The sequence below is a fragment of the Galleria mellonella genome, unplaced genomic scaffold, assembly GCF_026898425.1.
Source record: "Galleria mellonella isolate WM207_F2 unplaced genomic scaffold, CSIRO_AGI_GalMel_v1 utg800, whole genome shotgun sequence".
In the NCBI taxonomy this organism is placed as follows: domain Eukaryota; kingdom Metazoa; phylum Arthropoda; class Insecta; order Lepidoptera; family Pyralidae; genus Galleria; species Galleria mellonella.
In genome coordinates this window covers 488,666-503,956 of record NW_026442158.1, presented here as the reverse complement: position 1 = coordinate 503,956, position 15,291 = coordinate 488,666, and the positions used below count along the sequence as shown (strand labels likewise).

General features: G+C 30.4%; 2 protein-coding genes across 5 annotated transcripts in view; one reads left to right on the top strand and one right to left on the bottom strand.

Moving 5' to 3' along the window:
• LOC113518499 (kinesin-like protein KIF13B) overlaps positions 1–9,084 on the bottom strand; it is a 179,620-nt gene extending 170,536 nt beyond the window's left edge. For all 4 annotated transcript variants that reach the window (XM_052901813.1, XM_052901814.1, XM_052901815.1 and 1 more), the window contains exons 1-2: positions 8,867–9,084; positions 526–613 (exon numbers count right to left, since the gene is read on the bottom strand). In XM_052901813.1, coding sequence (XP_052757773.1) covers positions 526–613; positions 8,867–8,921 — 143 coding nt within the window. In that variant the 5' untranslated portion in view covers positions 8,922–9,084. The remainder of the gene's footprint in view (positions 1–525; positions 614–8,866) is intronic.
• A 395-nt stretch (positions 9,085–9,479) lies between these two features.
• Positions 9,480–15,077, top strand: LOC113518320 (proteasome inhibitor PI31 subunit). The gene is made up of 7 exons (XM_052901819.1): positions 9,480–9,593; positions 9,675–9,927; positions 10,566–10,715; positions 12,153–12,336; positions 13,178–13,268; positions 14,315–14,461; positions 14,883–15,077. Exons 2-7 carry the CDS (start codon positions 9,784–9,786, stop codon positions 15,016–15,018), a joined length of 852 nt encoding a protein of 283 aa, XP_052757779.1. The 5' UTR covers positions 9,480–9,593; positions 9,675–9,783; the 3' UTR covers positions 15,019–15,077.
• Positions 15,078–15,291: the final 214 nt, after the last annotated feature.

The following is a 15,291-nucleotide window of genomic DNA, read 5'->3' as shown; positions in this document are numbered from 1 at the left end:
AAGTACAACCAACTAGCACGTGTATGGTGTTTTTCCTTTCTCACCTCATGTGATAATAATCGAATATGGGTATTGATAACTAATAATTTGATGGAATTGTGAAGTCATAAAAAAAATAGATTTTTTAATAAAATAGTTTATATTTCACATTCAATTGTCTATGCTTAAAAAATCTTATTTTTTTTTTACTAATATAAATATGAAAGTAAGTTCGTTTTTTTGCCTTTTTACTACTACCTATTTGGAAGAGAGAACAATATGATTTACTTTTTATCCACTAATCCAGTTCATTAATTTACTCCGGTCACGCGGACAATGTCGGGTATTAAAAGTAGTATCTTTTATTTTCTAAAGACAACTATTTGTATCAGAGATTACATACACATAAAACTCGTAATGTACACGTGTTTCCTATAAGAGTTCATTGCTATGGCATTTGTTTACCAGTATTCTTTAACTGTTTAGTTTCTTTTAGTACATCAAGGAAAAATAGACAATAGCTACTACTCAAAATCTACTGCATACCTTTCTTTGTCGTGCCCTGACTGAGGGTACTGCAAAACGGTCTGCTGCCCTTCCATATCGACCACGCATTGTGTACCAAGTTCGAGTTCTGAAACAAATGGACCATATTATTGCCATGGAATTTATTAAGAACAATGTGTATTAAATTTTAGCGGATTTCAAAGCGGAAATTCCCAATTCGTATGTAGGTTTTTTACTTCGTATCTTATAAGATTTTTTCGGCAAATTCTTACAAATATATTTTTACAGTCAATAGAGTTTACACTCGTGTTGATACCATATTAATTTTAGAATAATCGTCCTAAAATTAATATGGGACTAATCAGTCACTGTTTTTTCTTAATTATTTAAAAAGTGCTAGTTACGAGTTACTGTATAAAAAAAAAATTGCCTATTAAAGGTAACGTAATATACTAATTTACCTTTCCTTGCGAAGCCAGATCGCAAGTTACTTCTATAAAAGGACACGCCAAGACTGTTTATTAAATGGGTCATGTATACAATTACATTTTGCTCTCCGTGAAACAAACTACTCACTACTCTTATTGTAAAATTTTTTGTTCTATAAAAAACGCCGACTCCAATCATAGCCAAACCAGTTATTTTTATTTAAAAATTAACTACTAAACCAACTTTGATAAAATTTCTATGGAACCAATATGAAAATAACTAAATACATATTTGCAAACCAAAAAGAATTCTCCAAATCCGTTTATAAATGACCGAGTTATGAGGTATACAATATACATATAAAAAAATACAACCGAATTGAAAACATCCTTCTTTAAAGAAATTAAAACTTTTTTTTATATTTATTTATAATGTGGTTATTCTATACTGTCACCTTCTTGTCTATCTTAAAGACACGCTTATTTTGTTTACTAATTATAAAAAAAAAAGAAATATGGACACAGAATAATCATATGCATACTTAACCTACTCCACTTTAACATGCACATTTCCTTTGTCATTACTAACATGTGTGGTTATTATAATGGAACTCAATTTGCATTTACAATTACGTCATTATTAGGTATTTCGTAAGATACATTACATAAATCCGCCTCCTATGATGCTGCTGAGGTTGCCGTTACGGTAACTAAAGGTAGTTAACGCATACTAATTGCCGAATGGAAGTAGTACCATTGCTAGTATTTAAGCTATTTCCCAAAGAAGCGGTTTTGCGCCGATTTTGATAGTGTTTTTTTTATAATAGGATCGGGAATGAACCCTATCGATTGGTAGTCCTATATCACTTTTGCAGTTTTAAAGCTGCCTTTTTTTTGCAGAGCAAAAAAAATAATGTCGCAGAATAAAATCTACTTACAAACTCAGCTTTCTACGTTCAATCTTAAAGTTATTGGGGACAAAAGGATTTATTATTAATAATGGGTTTAACATCCCCATTGCTAGCAATATGCCCTTGCAACTCGATTTTTATGCAGTTACTTCTGGAAACCATCGTAGTTAATTTATTGATAAATTCGTCACTATAGGCCAACTGCTGTCATCCTCATCTATCATCTCTCACTGGTGCTCTGCCAGCGTATACCGATACCGCAGGCAGTGTTACCATTTCATCTTCACAAATTAAAAAAATACTTAACATATCGACGCTCATTAGTTTGTTTGTGGCTTATTGAAATCGCTGTTTTGTTTGCATTTACCAAAGATAGATACAGTCTTATGTACCTACCTATTTGTGGTATAAAAGCACTAACTGAGATAACGGAATGGAATCAAACTACCTATAGAAACGGCAGCCGTACGAGGAACGCGTGTCTGCACCGACTAGAATACTAATCGACGGTAATGATCCAGCGATCTATTTAGAGATTTTTAATTAAATAATTACAATGTTGATCGTTTTAAAATTAATTATTAATTGTTTAATCTAAAAAGATATTTATTTTTAATTTATTTATTAAGTAATGCACACATATAACTGTTTAGTGATGGTTACTAATTGATGAAATTTTTAATGAAGTCAGTTATAAGTAACCTTATAATGTTACTTTTTTGTATATAAGAAATTCAGGAACACGCTTTTTATAGCATTACTCAATTATAGATTCCATTTTCTTTTTAAATGCTTTATAAAAGCACAGATAATACCTAAATATTATAAAACTTGTAACTTATTTAACACTAACTGTAGCACGTGATTTGATCTGCGTAAATAAATATACATATAAAGTAACCTACGTGCAAAATTAAGATATAACCTACCTGTTTACCAAATTTAATTTAAATCTGTTATATAGTTTTTGCGTAAAAGAGTAACAAACATTCATTCATCCATCGTTACAAACTTTTGTAATGACTGTTGCAAGTCAGTTAATGACAAAATGTGTAAAACCATTGTAATATTACCATATGACCTTATTGTACCACATTTTTAGCAATAAAATTCATTCATTCATTCCTTTGTATTTATAACGTTAATAGGGCTAGCGAGCCACCCGTGCTGTCATAATACCAGATATGTGTAATAATTTGTATGTATTTGAACATACAAACTTTTCAAAAAAATATAAGTAACCAAGTAATAAGTAATCAAATTCCGTTGCCTGGTTTAGAAGAGGAGAAACGAATAGAGAAAGGCAGAAAGTATATTTTATACTATTAAGATAAGTATAAAATATTGTTACAGATTTTCTTTTGTATTACGGCAGTACAAAAAAAAATTAAAACATTGAGTTCATTTCTTTTTGGGGTCCTAACTTCTTAATCGATGGTCATGAAATATGGCATAAATATTTTGGATAATAAAGGATATAGGCTACTTTCCATCCTGGTGCATCAATGTCCCGAATCCCGACTACACCGTTGCAGTCATAGTAGTTTATAATAATCCGTGATGTACGCTTATTGAATTAAACAAGAAAATAATTACTTAATAACAGGCATTTAAACGTTCAGAAATATAGGTAACGGCTGTCATCTACTCTATGAACAAGGTTTTTATGTCGGAAAAGGAGGTTAGACTAGAAGACAGTTTCTCTATAACAACCAATATAGTAACTAGCCTAGCTAGGTTATAATAAAATGAAAACATTTATTGATCAATATCAAATCAGCAACATTATATTTTATTTGGGCTTAGACAGACTTCTTTTATTAAACTGCTCAAAACTTGTATACTTACCCAAACAAAGCAAGGGAAAGAGGTACCCATTTCTTTTCCGTATTCCGTAAATACCAGAATTTGGTTTGCATGTTTACAAAATATAAAGGAACGTAAGTTTAGTAGGTACGTAACGTAAGTAGTGAGGTGACTCAACCCGAGGTCGGCCCGTACGTCCGCGCCGATTCTCTTTCAAATCCGGTTCTACTAGACTATTTTATGTACACCGGGCTTATGTAAAACAAACTGAATATTCTCGGCTAGATGTGCAAGCGTATATGGTTCAGTTTTATTGCAAACATAAAATGCTGAGCACATTTATAGCTGCACAATGTGGTATGGCTCATATCTACATTGCATAGTTTACAAAGTACCAATTATTTTTTGCTGAACATTCAAATGGAAAAAGTGTTACTCCATCGTAGTGATGTAACTTAATTTAGAAAAGAATGAACACTTAAACACAATTACTAACTGCCAACTATTTTTCTTTAGTTCTGAATTATTTACTAGTAATTAGGAAGTTTCGCTCACGACAAAGGGCAATCCAATGGTGGCCATACATTATTAAGTTTACCGTCAAAAATGCAAGGGGTTTGAATTGTGTATGGCCACCAGAATGTATTAGCTCAGATACAAATGCAATGTAGGTAAAATACTCTCTCAGAACAAAACCTATTATTTTTTTTATATATATAATTATTTTTTCTGTTGTGTTATGTTGTTTTATACAATTATTTTACCCTTGGAATCACTAGCGATGCGCAAAAGTAAAATTCTCTCTATACTAGAGAACATATTAGGAGTGTTGAAGACTCAAAACTGTATTGCTTTTCGGCCCACGTTTCTTTAGTACCTTCAATATTCAATTTCGCTCCCTTCAAACGATGCTAACGATTTCGATTTCACCATGTAGCTATATCATTTATGATAAAAGAGTGAATATATGCCAAGACAAATTTGTTGTTGGCTTTAAGGAGGAAACATGAAAATTTTGTATTATAAAGCATAATTCGGCCTAGTTCCCTACTCAAGTGGCAAACGAATTTATCGATAAGTATGACAGAATGAAACAGAAAGGTCTGGCTTGTTCTTTCTCATGAGAGCGATAACGAAAACTCATCTACCGATAGAATTCTTCAACATATATATAGTATGCATGGGTAATATCAGTACCGCTTCCATACCTATATATTGGGTCGCTCTGGACATTGATGGCGGAAAATATATGATCTCCCATTTTGACAACGCCCATACCAGTCGAATATCTATATTTATTTCGATCGGGTTCTTGATTTCGATATTATTTTTTGGATAATCGATATTTAATATATGTATTATTGGGACAATATATAGATATTGCCATATATTACTCACGCCTAATAACTAGGTCATGTGATAGAGTGAGATGGCGACGTCCTCATGTCTCTGCCTGTTCTCATGTCAGCACTAACCAAAACGTTTCTATGGATATTTTCATTTGCCATTTCTTTACAACCTAACATTAAATTATACTTATCTATATACGAAGTAGTAACTATTGTGTGTACCAATATCGGCAGAGCTGATACTTAGATAAACCCTACAAAGTTGGGGGAAAAGGGTTGTTAGTAATGTACCTATCATCCTTCACTAGTACCCCGCCAGCGTATACCTATAGCGCAGGTGGGGTTACCATATCATTATGACCCATTAAAAAAAACCTACAAAGTTTTTTTAAGTACGATACATAAATGTACTGTGTATCAAATCTCGAATAAGCATATTGAATAAATAATTTTAAAAAAATGTCTAGAGAGGCTGATTAGAAAGAAAACAATCCAATACAGGTGTAACTGTCGCAACGTCTAGAATCGATTTAACAAATTACGTAAAGAAGTTGCATAGTGGAACCACAGCAAATATCAACTCTAAGTAATGGCGGATACACAACGTTTATTCACCATGACGAACAACGGGGCAAGGAGCGTACTACAGTCTATAACTGTTCATTTTGTTTTGCACAAAGCGTAAATAGGCGTTGATAATTTTGACGGTATTACGAAAGCAGTTGCTTGAAAATTACTGGTCGAAATTATGGTTGCAATTTTGTTTCCGTAATTTGTAACTTTTAAATATAAAAGACACTTTACTTCCCGATTGTAGGCTAATTGTGAGTCATTATAGAGTTTTGGTGGAGTTATTATAAAGACAAATAAGTACTCATATAATTTGCCCATATTTATATCTAATTCAATTTTAAGCGAATGAAAGAGGAATAACAATCAAATAACAGATATTAGCTATTTTTTTTTAAATTAAATAACACTTTTTTTTTAACAACACAGTACATACATATAAGTATAATTTTAGATGTATAGATAATGAAATAAAAAAAAATAAAAGTACTAAGTAAATGAAAAAAAAATATTTCTGTGTTGAAATCAATTTGAATAATTTCAAGTAATAATAATAATAAAATACAACATAATTTAGAGTTTATTAAAAAATAAAGTCCAACTGCAAACTATTAACTATTTTACATTTACCATAAACATTATCAATGTAACATGTGACTCATATAATCCATATCAGCTTATGTATGTGTATTTTTTATTACACATCAATGTTTATTAATATTATATAAAACATTATCAAACTAAACTTAGTAATAATTGGATAATATTAGCTCTAAAAAATTAAGGAAACACATAATACTACTATCTGTTAACATTAAATAATTTATACATTACACACATATATATATTATAATAAAATGAAATAGAATATAAATTTAACAACTTGTACTTAAATGGATGATAATAGAATGGTATCCCTGCCTGCGCTAACGGTATTCGCTGGCGGGGCACCAGTGAGGGATGATAGGTGAGGATAAAAAGGCAGGTCAGTTAGTTAGCCCATCATAATAAATTCACTTGGAATTAAACACAATAGTTTCCAGGAAGAACAGCAAAGAGGCCAACCTGACAGGATGTATTAGTAGCAATGGGGATAATAATCTCTATTATTACCAATCCCTTCACCCCCAACAATTTATATTTTGTTTGCTTTATTCGAATGCACTTATATTTGACCTTGTCATCAGTAAACAACAGTATTGTGACATACTGATCAAATCTGGGTAATACAAAACATGTTTTGTTATGTGTCAATTTAATGATGGATTTTTATGGAAAACACTGCTAATACACATAAAAAAATCCAAAAGACATTAGATTCTACTAATCTCAATTAATATGGGCATCTCAATTGTTACATTCATCATAACTATAACAATTAAAAAATATCTGTGAGAGTCTCATCAGCAGTTTGGACATATTTATTTTTATCATTATAATAATAACAACTATTTAACACCCCATGACTAGGTAAAATAAGAGAAGGTACTACTATTATTACACTAGCCACCTGACTGAATCAGTTATTCATGATTATATCATATATAATATATTCATTATTTAAGAACTCTATTCTTTTGTTGGTAGAAACTTACCACTCTTGAAGTTTTTAGAATATCTCTTTACAACTAACAACATGAGTCCAAGCTTCTTTAAACTAGTTGATATTATTTACTATTTTTTAGTCTGTATCTTCCCATTCTTCTCTCTGCCTTGCCTTCTATAATAATGTTTATGTGTCTTATTGTATCAATTATTGTTCCAACATTTTCCCCTGGGTGAAAAGGAATTGTTAGTAATGGGGTCTAATAGACACATTGCTAGCAATACACTCTATCAGGTTGACCTACATGTGGTATCCCCTGGAAACCGTCATGGTTAATTAATAGTGGAATTTGTCATGATGGGCTAACTGACCTGCCTTTTCATCCACACATATTATCCTGCCAGGGTATCCCAATAGCGCAGGTGGAGTTACCATTCCATTATCATCCATTAAAAAAAATATTTTCCCCTTCTATTTTTGATAGATTCTTTAATCACTTTTAAATTTTTCTTTAGACTCATTGTAAGATGTATTAATTTATATCTTTCCAGCTAGTCTAGTGCTAATTGATTATTTTAGTAATACTGAAAAGACAACAATAATATTTAAAAAATTCTAAGTCAATATAGGTGTATCTTTGTCTAATACATATAACGAAAAAAATTTATACTACAATTTTTTTCTTAATAAGTAATTATTTCATAATAAGGATCATTTAGCCCAGAAACTTACACATATAAAGTACTTTATAACAATAATATTTAGAACAATAGATACAAATATTTAAAAATGCCTAATGCTGATTTTAAATTAAAATACCACAAATCTTAAATTTACACTATTTGTTGTTTTATATAGTTGCACTATGAGTGAAAACAATTTGATTAGAAAATAGCACAGACACAATAGACAATAAAATCATACTCATGGTTGGCATAATCCAGATTGGCCAGCCGGCCAGAACATTTAATGTTATATATTATTTAAATAATTATTTATTTTGACTATATAATATTATTTAAAATACTTATACTTTACTTTTTGAAACTACATCTTCAGATATATTTATTAATAAGACAGTGGAACAAAGTACAGGTATTTTGAATAATTTTGCATATATAGTCAAAATAATAAAGTTTCATGAAAGAGTCACAACCAAACAATAAATTCTTTATAAAAGATTTTAAAATATGTAACAAAAATAAAAATTCTTAATCTTAATTTAAATTCTTGTTACAAATACTATATAATAATACTCCAATTTAATACAATATTTTAAAGGATTAAGGATATAAATTATTGTATACTACATTTGTTTTTATATGAAATGTGACATCATAAGTATGATTTCCAAGAAATAAAAAACAAAATATCAAAAGTTAGTAAAATTCCAAATAATAAATTTGATCCAAATATATCGTATTTATTATATGCGTACTATTATTAGTTAACCAATGTGATACAACTATATATGTACAATATTAGGATACATGATTCTATAATTATCTTCGTCCTACAAATTAGATAGTCTAGTAATAAAATTTACACACATTTTACCATTGTAGAATGATGAAAATTGACAATTTTCACATGGTAAGTAAACCAATTGTAATGCAGAATAAAATTAAACAATTATCGATAATTTGAACGAAATGGGGAAACCATCATTGGTTTTATCTTAACAAACAAGACAGATAAACTTTAGATAGATACGTAGTTTGCAATAAGATATCAAATCCTTTATTTATTAGCAGAATGAAACTGGCTTACCTCGCCTGTTAAAAGGACGGACTCGAACTGCTACTTTTATCTTATCCGAGGCCATTTTGACACTTAAATTACACAAATATAATCAAAACACAACACTTTGCACATCAGAGTGTAATAAATTATTGCACATATTCACCCATATTCTAAAACAACAAAATTCATTATTTCACGTTATAACCGCGACGTTCCCAAATTGACACTGCCCGCCATGTTGTTTTTACGTTGCACAGTGCACTTAAGTAGGCAAGAATACCGATAAACCTGTTTTCATTTAAATCGATAATCGATTGACTATATTAACAAACTTTACAAAAAATTTTATTATAATATTTAAATAACTGAAATAAATATTTTAGTTTTTTTAATTATAAATCTTTAGTCGACAGAGGAAAATAAAGTATTTAATTTATTAATTTATATGAATTTTTCTTTACAGTAATTTGTTTTCTATATAATAATACATCTGTATCTTATATTTTTATACTAATATTTTGACACTAATTTCTACTACTATTTTTACACTTATTCAGCAAATTAACGAATATATATTTTCTTAAAATAGTAGATTTTTTACTTCAGAACGATATTCTTATTTTCACATTGACAGCTATTTGACATTGACAGCACTTTCGACTAGTCATTGAATCTATTTTCATTTTATTTCCGAAGTTTTTCTGCATTTTTCCTTCTGTGATTTGTGTTTTTTATTTATAATAAAAATATAGACCTAGAAAGACAAATTATCTTTTTGAAGAAAGCATGGTCTCCGATTAGCAAACGGAACAAACGTAAAAAAAAAAATATAGACCTAGAAATCGGAAAGTCATAGCACGTAAAAAAATGAGGCTATTGAAAATACAGTATACATTATTTTAAACATACAATTTAAACTCTAAAAATATTGTGTGAATCGCAAAATGGCAGGAGATCCACTTTTTGGATGGGATTTAACATTTAAGAGTGTTGAGAGGGACCTGAAGCGAAAATCTGATATTCTTATTGCTTTTATTCATTGGAATTTAATGAAAAGAGGTTTCCGCAGCATTGGCATTGGAGATGAGGTTTGTTTCTGCTGTTATTGACAAACTTTCCGTTAGTCGACAAAACTATTTTATATATTATTTTATTCATTTTGATCACATTCTAAAATGTTTTTTATTTGTATATTTATATTAATGATTTTTATATGTGATATATGAATGTATAATTCGCATATATTTAAATGTACAATGTCTAAAATTACACAGTCATTAAAAAGCCTTATACATGATGGACTAACACCATGCGCATTTGTCATAAAAGTAATTATTAGTGTTCTTTATTCAATAAGTGTTTTTTAATAATACTTTAAAATTTCTTAAAAGGTAGTTCCAAAATATCTTTCGGTATCTTATTTAATGCCTATTTCCATAAAAAGCCTATTAACTTTTTTTAAACAATATTTCGGGACAGCAAATTTGTGTTTGTATACATATATTAAGATCACTATTTTTAAGAAACAGTTGAAGATTCCTGCGTTTATACAAAATGTTTGTGTATATGTATTATGAAGCTGTGGTGAGAATATTTGCTTCTTTAAATCAATAATATTATGTACACCAATATATATGAATTCTTAAGTATTTATATGATCATCATCATCGTCATTTTAGCCATTATCTGTCCACTTTTATATAATGGTTAATAATTAAACTTCCAGCGCACATTGACTGGCGAAGAAGAGAAAAATGAATTGCTGCCAACAGGATGGAATGATAAAGACACATATACTATACGATATATATTAGATGACAAGCTGTATATACTCCATGGATTGAACACTGATGGAAATCTAATCATAAATTTGATGGTATATTACTTGTTTACTCTTTGTTGAATTTTAATTTTGAGTAAAATAATTGGTTCTCTGTTTTCTTATTGTTACAATTAAATTGAGACTAGTACACCTGGACTGACTGCTAGACTCATAGGAGATATCTTTATTAATATTTTAAATATGAAAGTAAGTTTGTTTGTTACTTCATAGCACCGTAATGGCTGAAACATTATTAAAATTCAGCATACACACACTATGTAAGGCGAAGAAGGATATAGACTACTTTTTATCCTGGTCCGTAAATATATCCCGGTCACACAGATGAAGTCATGGGTAATAGCTAGTTTACTTATAAAGTTGCTCAAAGACACCTTCCTTAACCCCAACTTGTAGATGTTTGGCATTGTAAAAGTCTGTCAAAACTTGAGAGCAAGTGAAAGGCTGGAAAAATGGGTAGATTTAAGTTTTATATAAAAAGACAAGAAATCATACTTGTATTATATGTGTCATTTATGTCAAATTACTGTCATTATCACTCATTAAACAATTATTAAATTAAAAGAATAAAGTATGAACTAGTTTACATATTATATGGCTTCTTTTGGTCTGTACTTTATGGCCATATTAAGTGAGTACAAATGTCAGTAGTTAATAATGATCCCTTTATTTTGAGTTATGACACAGTATGTCTTATTTCTCTGCTGTTCCTTTTTTTTTTTTTTGTTATACTTATATTTAAGTAGGGATATTAATATATGACTTAATAGTAGTATAGTAGAACTTTTACTTGATAATCAATAACCTAGAATGCAAACAACTAGGACTAATGTGTTCCCATTACTAACAATCCCTCTACCCTGACTAAAACTAATTGTAGTAAGCAAATATTTTTCAGTAAATAATCACTATAAAAATCTAACTATATTAATAATTTATACAACAAAACTACTACATAGCATGTTTTGAACAAAATAATACCTTAATAAATGAACTCCATGTACCAGACTAGGTAGAACTAGATTTGTATAATTGCTACAGACAGGCAAGTCATGTTTTCATGTATATAATAATGATGTAAGTGTGTGTGCATAGAAAAAATATTTTTCTAAAAAAATACAGAATTCTATTTATTCTAAACATATTGTTCAATTAATATTCAATGTTTTAGATACCCAAAATTTACTAGAGTTAAGTAGAAACAAAAACAAACCAATAAAGAAAAATAAGCAGAGAAGTACTGTATATACAAGAATATTATTTAAATTATTTTCCAACAATTATTTTCATAATGTATGCTATTTGTAATTATTCCTCTCCATCCAAAAGTTGACTGGAAGAGATTGCGTTTAGTGATAAAGCTGCCCTATGTTTTCTCAGTGTTATAATTTTTTCTAATTATTTGTATCTATAATAAGTTTACTACAAATCTTTTGGCGGAAACAACAAAAAAGTATCTATCTATGCTTACAGAGGTCAGAAGACTTAGCAGTATCAAATATTGCATTCAATGTTGATGACACAGTAAAGGAGATGAGTGGGCCTATAGCCAAGCTAATACCGAACCACAAAGATTTGATATACAATGTGAAACGGGATCTGATAGATACAATTACAACAAGACCCACTGCATCCACAGAGACACAGACAGCAACAAGTAAGTTAAATGATTTTGTTAATGATTGAGAGAAAATTACTCATGCTAAGGGTAAAGGAGTTAAGGGGCCACCACAATCAGCACTATATAGGTACTTCTTGCTAGAGCTGTACATATATAGCAACAGCTGAGAATTACCAGCAATTTTTTTTTTCTTTTTATTGTTGATTTTTTTTTTTTGTTACTGGTAATAAAGATTATCTATCTATCTAAATGTAATTTGTGTCATAGTTGTGGAAGGTCTCATTTTTTTTACAAAGAGATATTAAATCAAGCATCTGACCAACTTATAGTTCAGCTGTTAAAACTTATAAAAAGCTTGCAATATCTCACTCACTCCCATGTTGCTGAACTTTGTAACATGAATATGTCTAGCTGCTTATTATACACATGTTGTGTATGTATTTTTCTATGTAAATGTATGTTTCTGCTTTTCCAAAGGTTAACTGAGAGAAAATGCTTTAAGGGCATTAAGTCTACTATTTGCACATTTTTTTTAATAATAATAAACAATAAATAAATGTAATTTTACTATCCTGTTGCCATTATGGTGCATATGTCACTTGATTTGCCCACTTTTTCCATATTATGGGCGAATATTTGAACTTAACACTCTCTATCAGGTTCATTTAATTATTAAAGAATACACCATACTTGGAATATACAACACATACACAGTTACACATATACAAACATCACTTACCTAATGGTGACATCTATGGAGTACGCCGTTATTGTATATGCTATTATAAACTGTAGGTTTTCCCACTTTTTAATAACTTACTTGATTTTATGTAAATATAAGGGCTATTTTTATTTACTAATACAGCTATTTTTATAGGTGGTAATACCAGCAGGATACCTGCTGATGACCCACTGAGGGTCGGGCCAAGACCGCTACCGAGCGCGCAACCTGACATACCAGATGCATGGTAAGAGTTGATATAATCTTTAAAAAATATATATTTGAAAGTTGGTTGTATGCTTTTTTTTTTCTTTTACTATAATGGGATGTTCGTATAAATATGTTAACTGGCCGAGATAAAAGTAGCCTATAACCTTTTCCATCCCTTATAGTATGTGTATATCAATATTCATAGTGATTGGTTAAGCCTTTAAGGCGCCATAACAAAGGAATAAAATCGTAAAGATTATTAAGAAGTCAAGTATACCTATAAATTACTTATGAACTATTCGCAAAAATTAAGAAATATTTAAAAAAATCTTAATTTTTGGGTGATTTTTAACAATGGATAACTTGGAGAAAATGGTCGTACAGAAAATCTAAAGATAAGGAATTATTTAGGAATATTTAGTCTTTAGGAATGACAATGTTCATATCACGGGCAACACATTCACATTATACTTGGTTATGTCCATAGTACTGTTGTCATATCCATAGGCGATGGTTACCACTTTCCATCAGGTGGGCCGTCGCTTGTTTGCCAGTCTAAGTTGCATAAAAAATAAAGACTAAAATAACATTTTAGGAAACAAATTACAAGCATTTTTAATTATATTATATAGTCGACATAGTAATGCAGTAATACAATTCTTAAGCCTGAAGTATCACTAAACTTGGCTGATTACATCAAATGAATGATAATGGGGCCGATTCCTAGGCGCCATTCTTTAAACCTATTATTAAAATTTCAATTGGATATCACAACGAAATCTTTTTCATAAGACCAATATGATACTAATTTTCTAACATATTTAAGTCTAAATTATATTAATTTTAGTGTATGACGGTTGATAAAACGGTAATTTCGCCAATTTATTAAGTTAAATGATGTTTGATGAAAAATGATGAAGTTTTTTTACTGCAAGTGATAAATTAAATACATCCAAAATCTGCATTTGCACAACCATAAAATTTATAGTATAAACTTTAGATTATTCAACTGATATAGAGCAGATTCATCTCACAAGTGGAACCATGGTATTTAACTGCAAATAATGCTTCTGAATTCCGCAGGGACTTGCCACCAGCACATATCAGAAATATTGGCCGTTCAGATCTTGATCCATTCGCACCAAGCGGCGGCGGTATGCTGTTCAACCCGTTTACACCTGGTAGAAATCCAGACGAGCCCGGAATTGGTATCCCTGGCAGACTACCAAGGTTTCTTGTTATGTTACTTCTTCTATGGAAAGAAATTTAAATGAAATAGATATAATGTAAATATTACATCTATTATTTGAGCTGTTAACTGTCTACTACTTAACATAAAGGGAGTTTTGTCAGTAGTTACTACCACTCCTGACAGGCGAGTTGGCAACTGCAGTTTTTTTTTATAATTGATAATAATGGAATGGGGACCCCGCCTGCGCTGATGGCCTAAGTAAATAAACTGACCTGCTTCATCCTCACCTATCATCTGCCACTGATGCCTCGCCAATGTATACCGATAGCACAAACGGCGTTACCATTCCATTATCATCCATTAAAAAAAATCCCTCCCAACCCCTCCGATGGAGCAGTACATACTTTTATTACTTATTTTATGATAAATGTTTTAAAATTTTCGTGTATTTCTGAACAGAGGTGCTGTCCCGCCCGGAGCTCGCTTCGATCCATTCGGCCCGCCTGGCATAGGGCCCCGTCCTGGTCGCAGACCGGCGCCCCCCGATTCGGACCATTTACCACCCCCAGGCTTCAACGATCACATGTTTATGTAGTCTGATATTTCATATTATAAGATATTCAAAGGGACATTAAAGACTTTTTGTTAAAAGAATTGTTGTTTTTCTACCATTCAAATTCGCAAATAGCAGTTATATCAATCCTTACTCTTTATTATTTTATAGAATCTAAAACTGTAAGTCGATGTAGAATAAGTATCTTCTGAGTAAGCACGCTCCGTCTAGATTTTATCAGCACTCTACATCAAATGAAGTAAGATCAAATGCAACCTCATCTTGTAATAAAATATTGTATGTATGAATATGAAA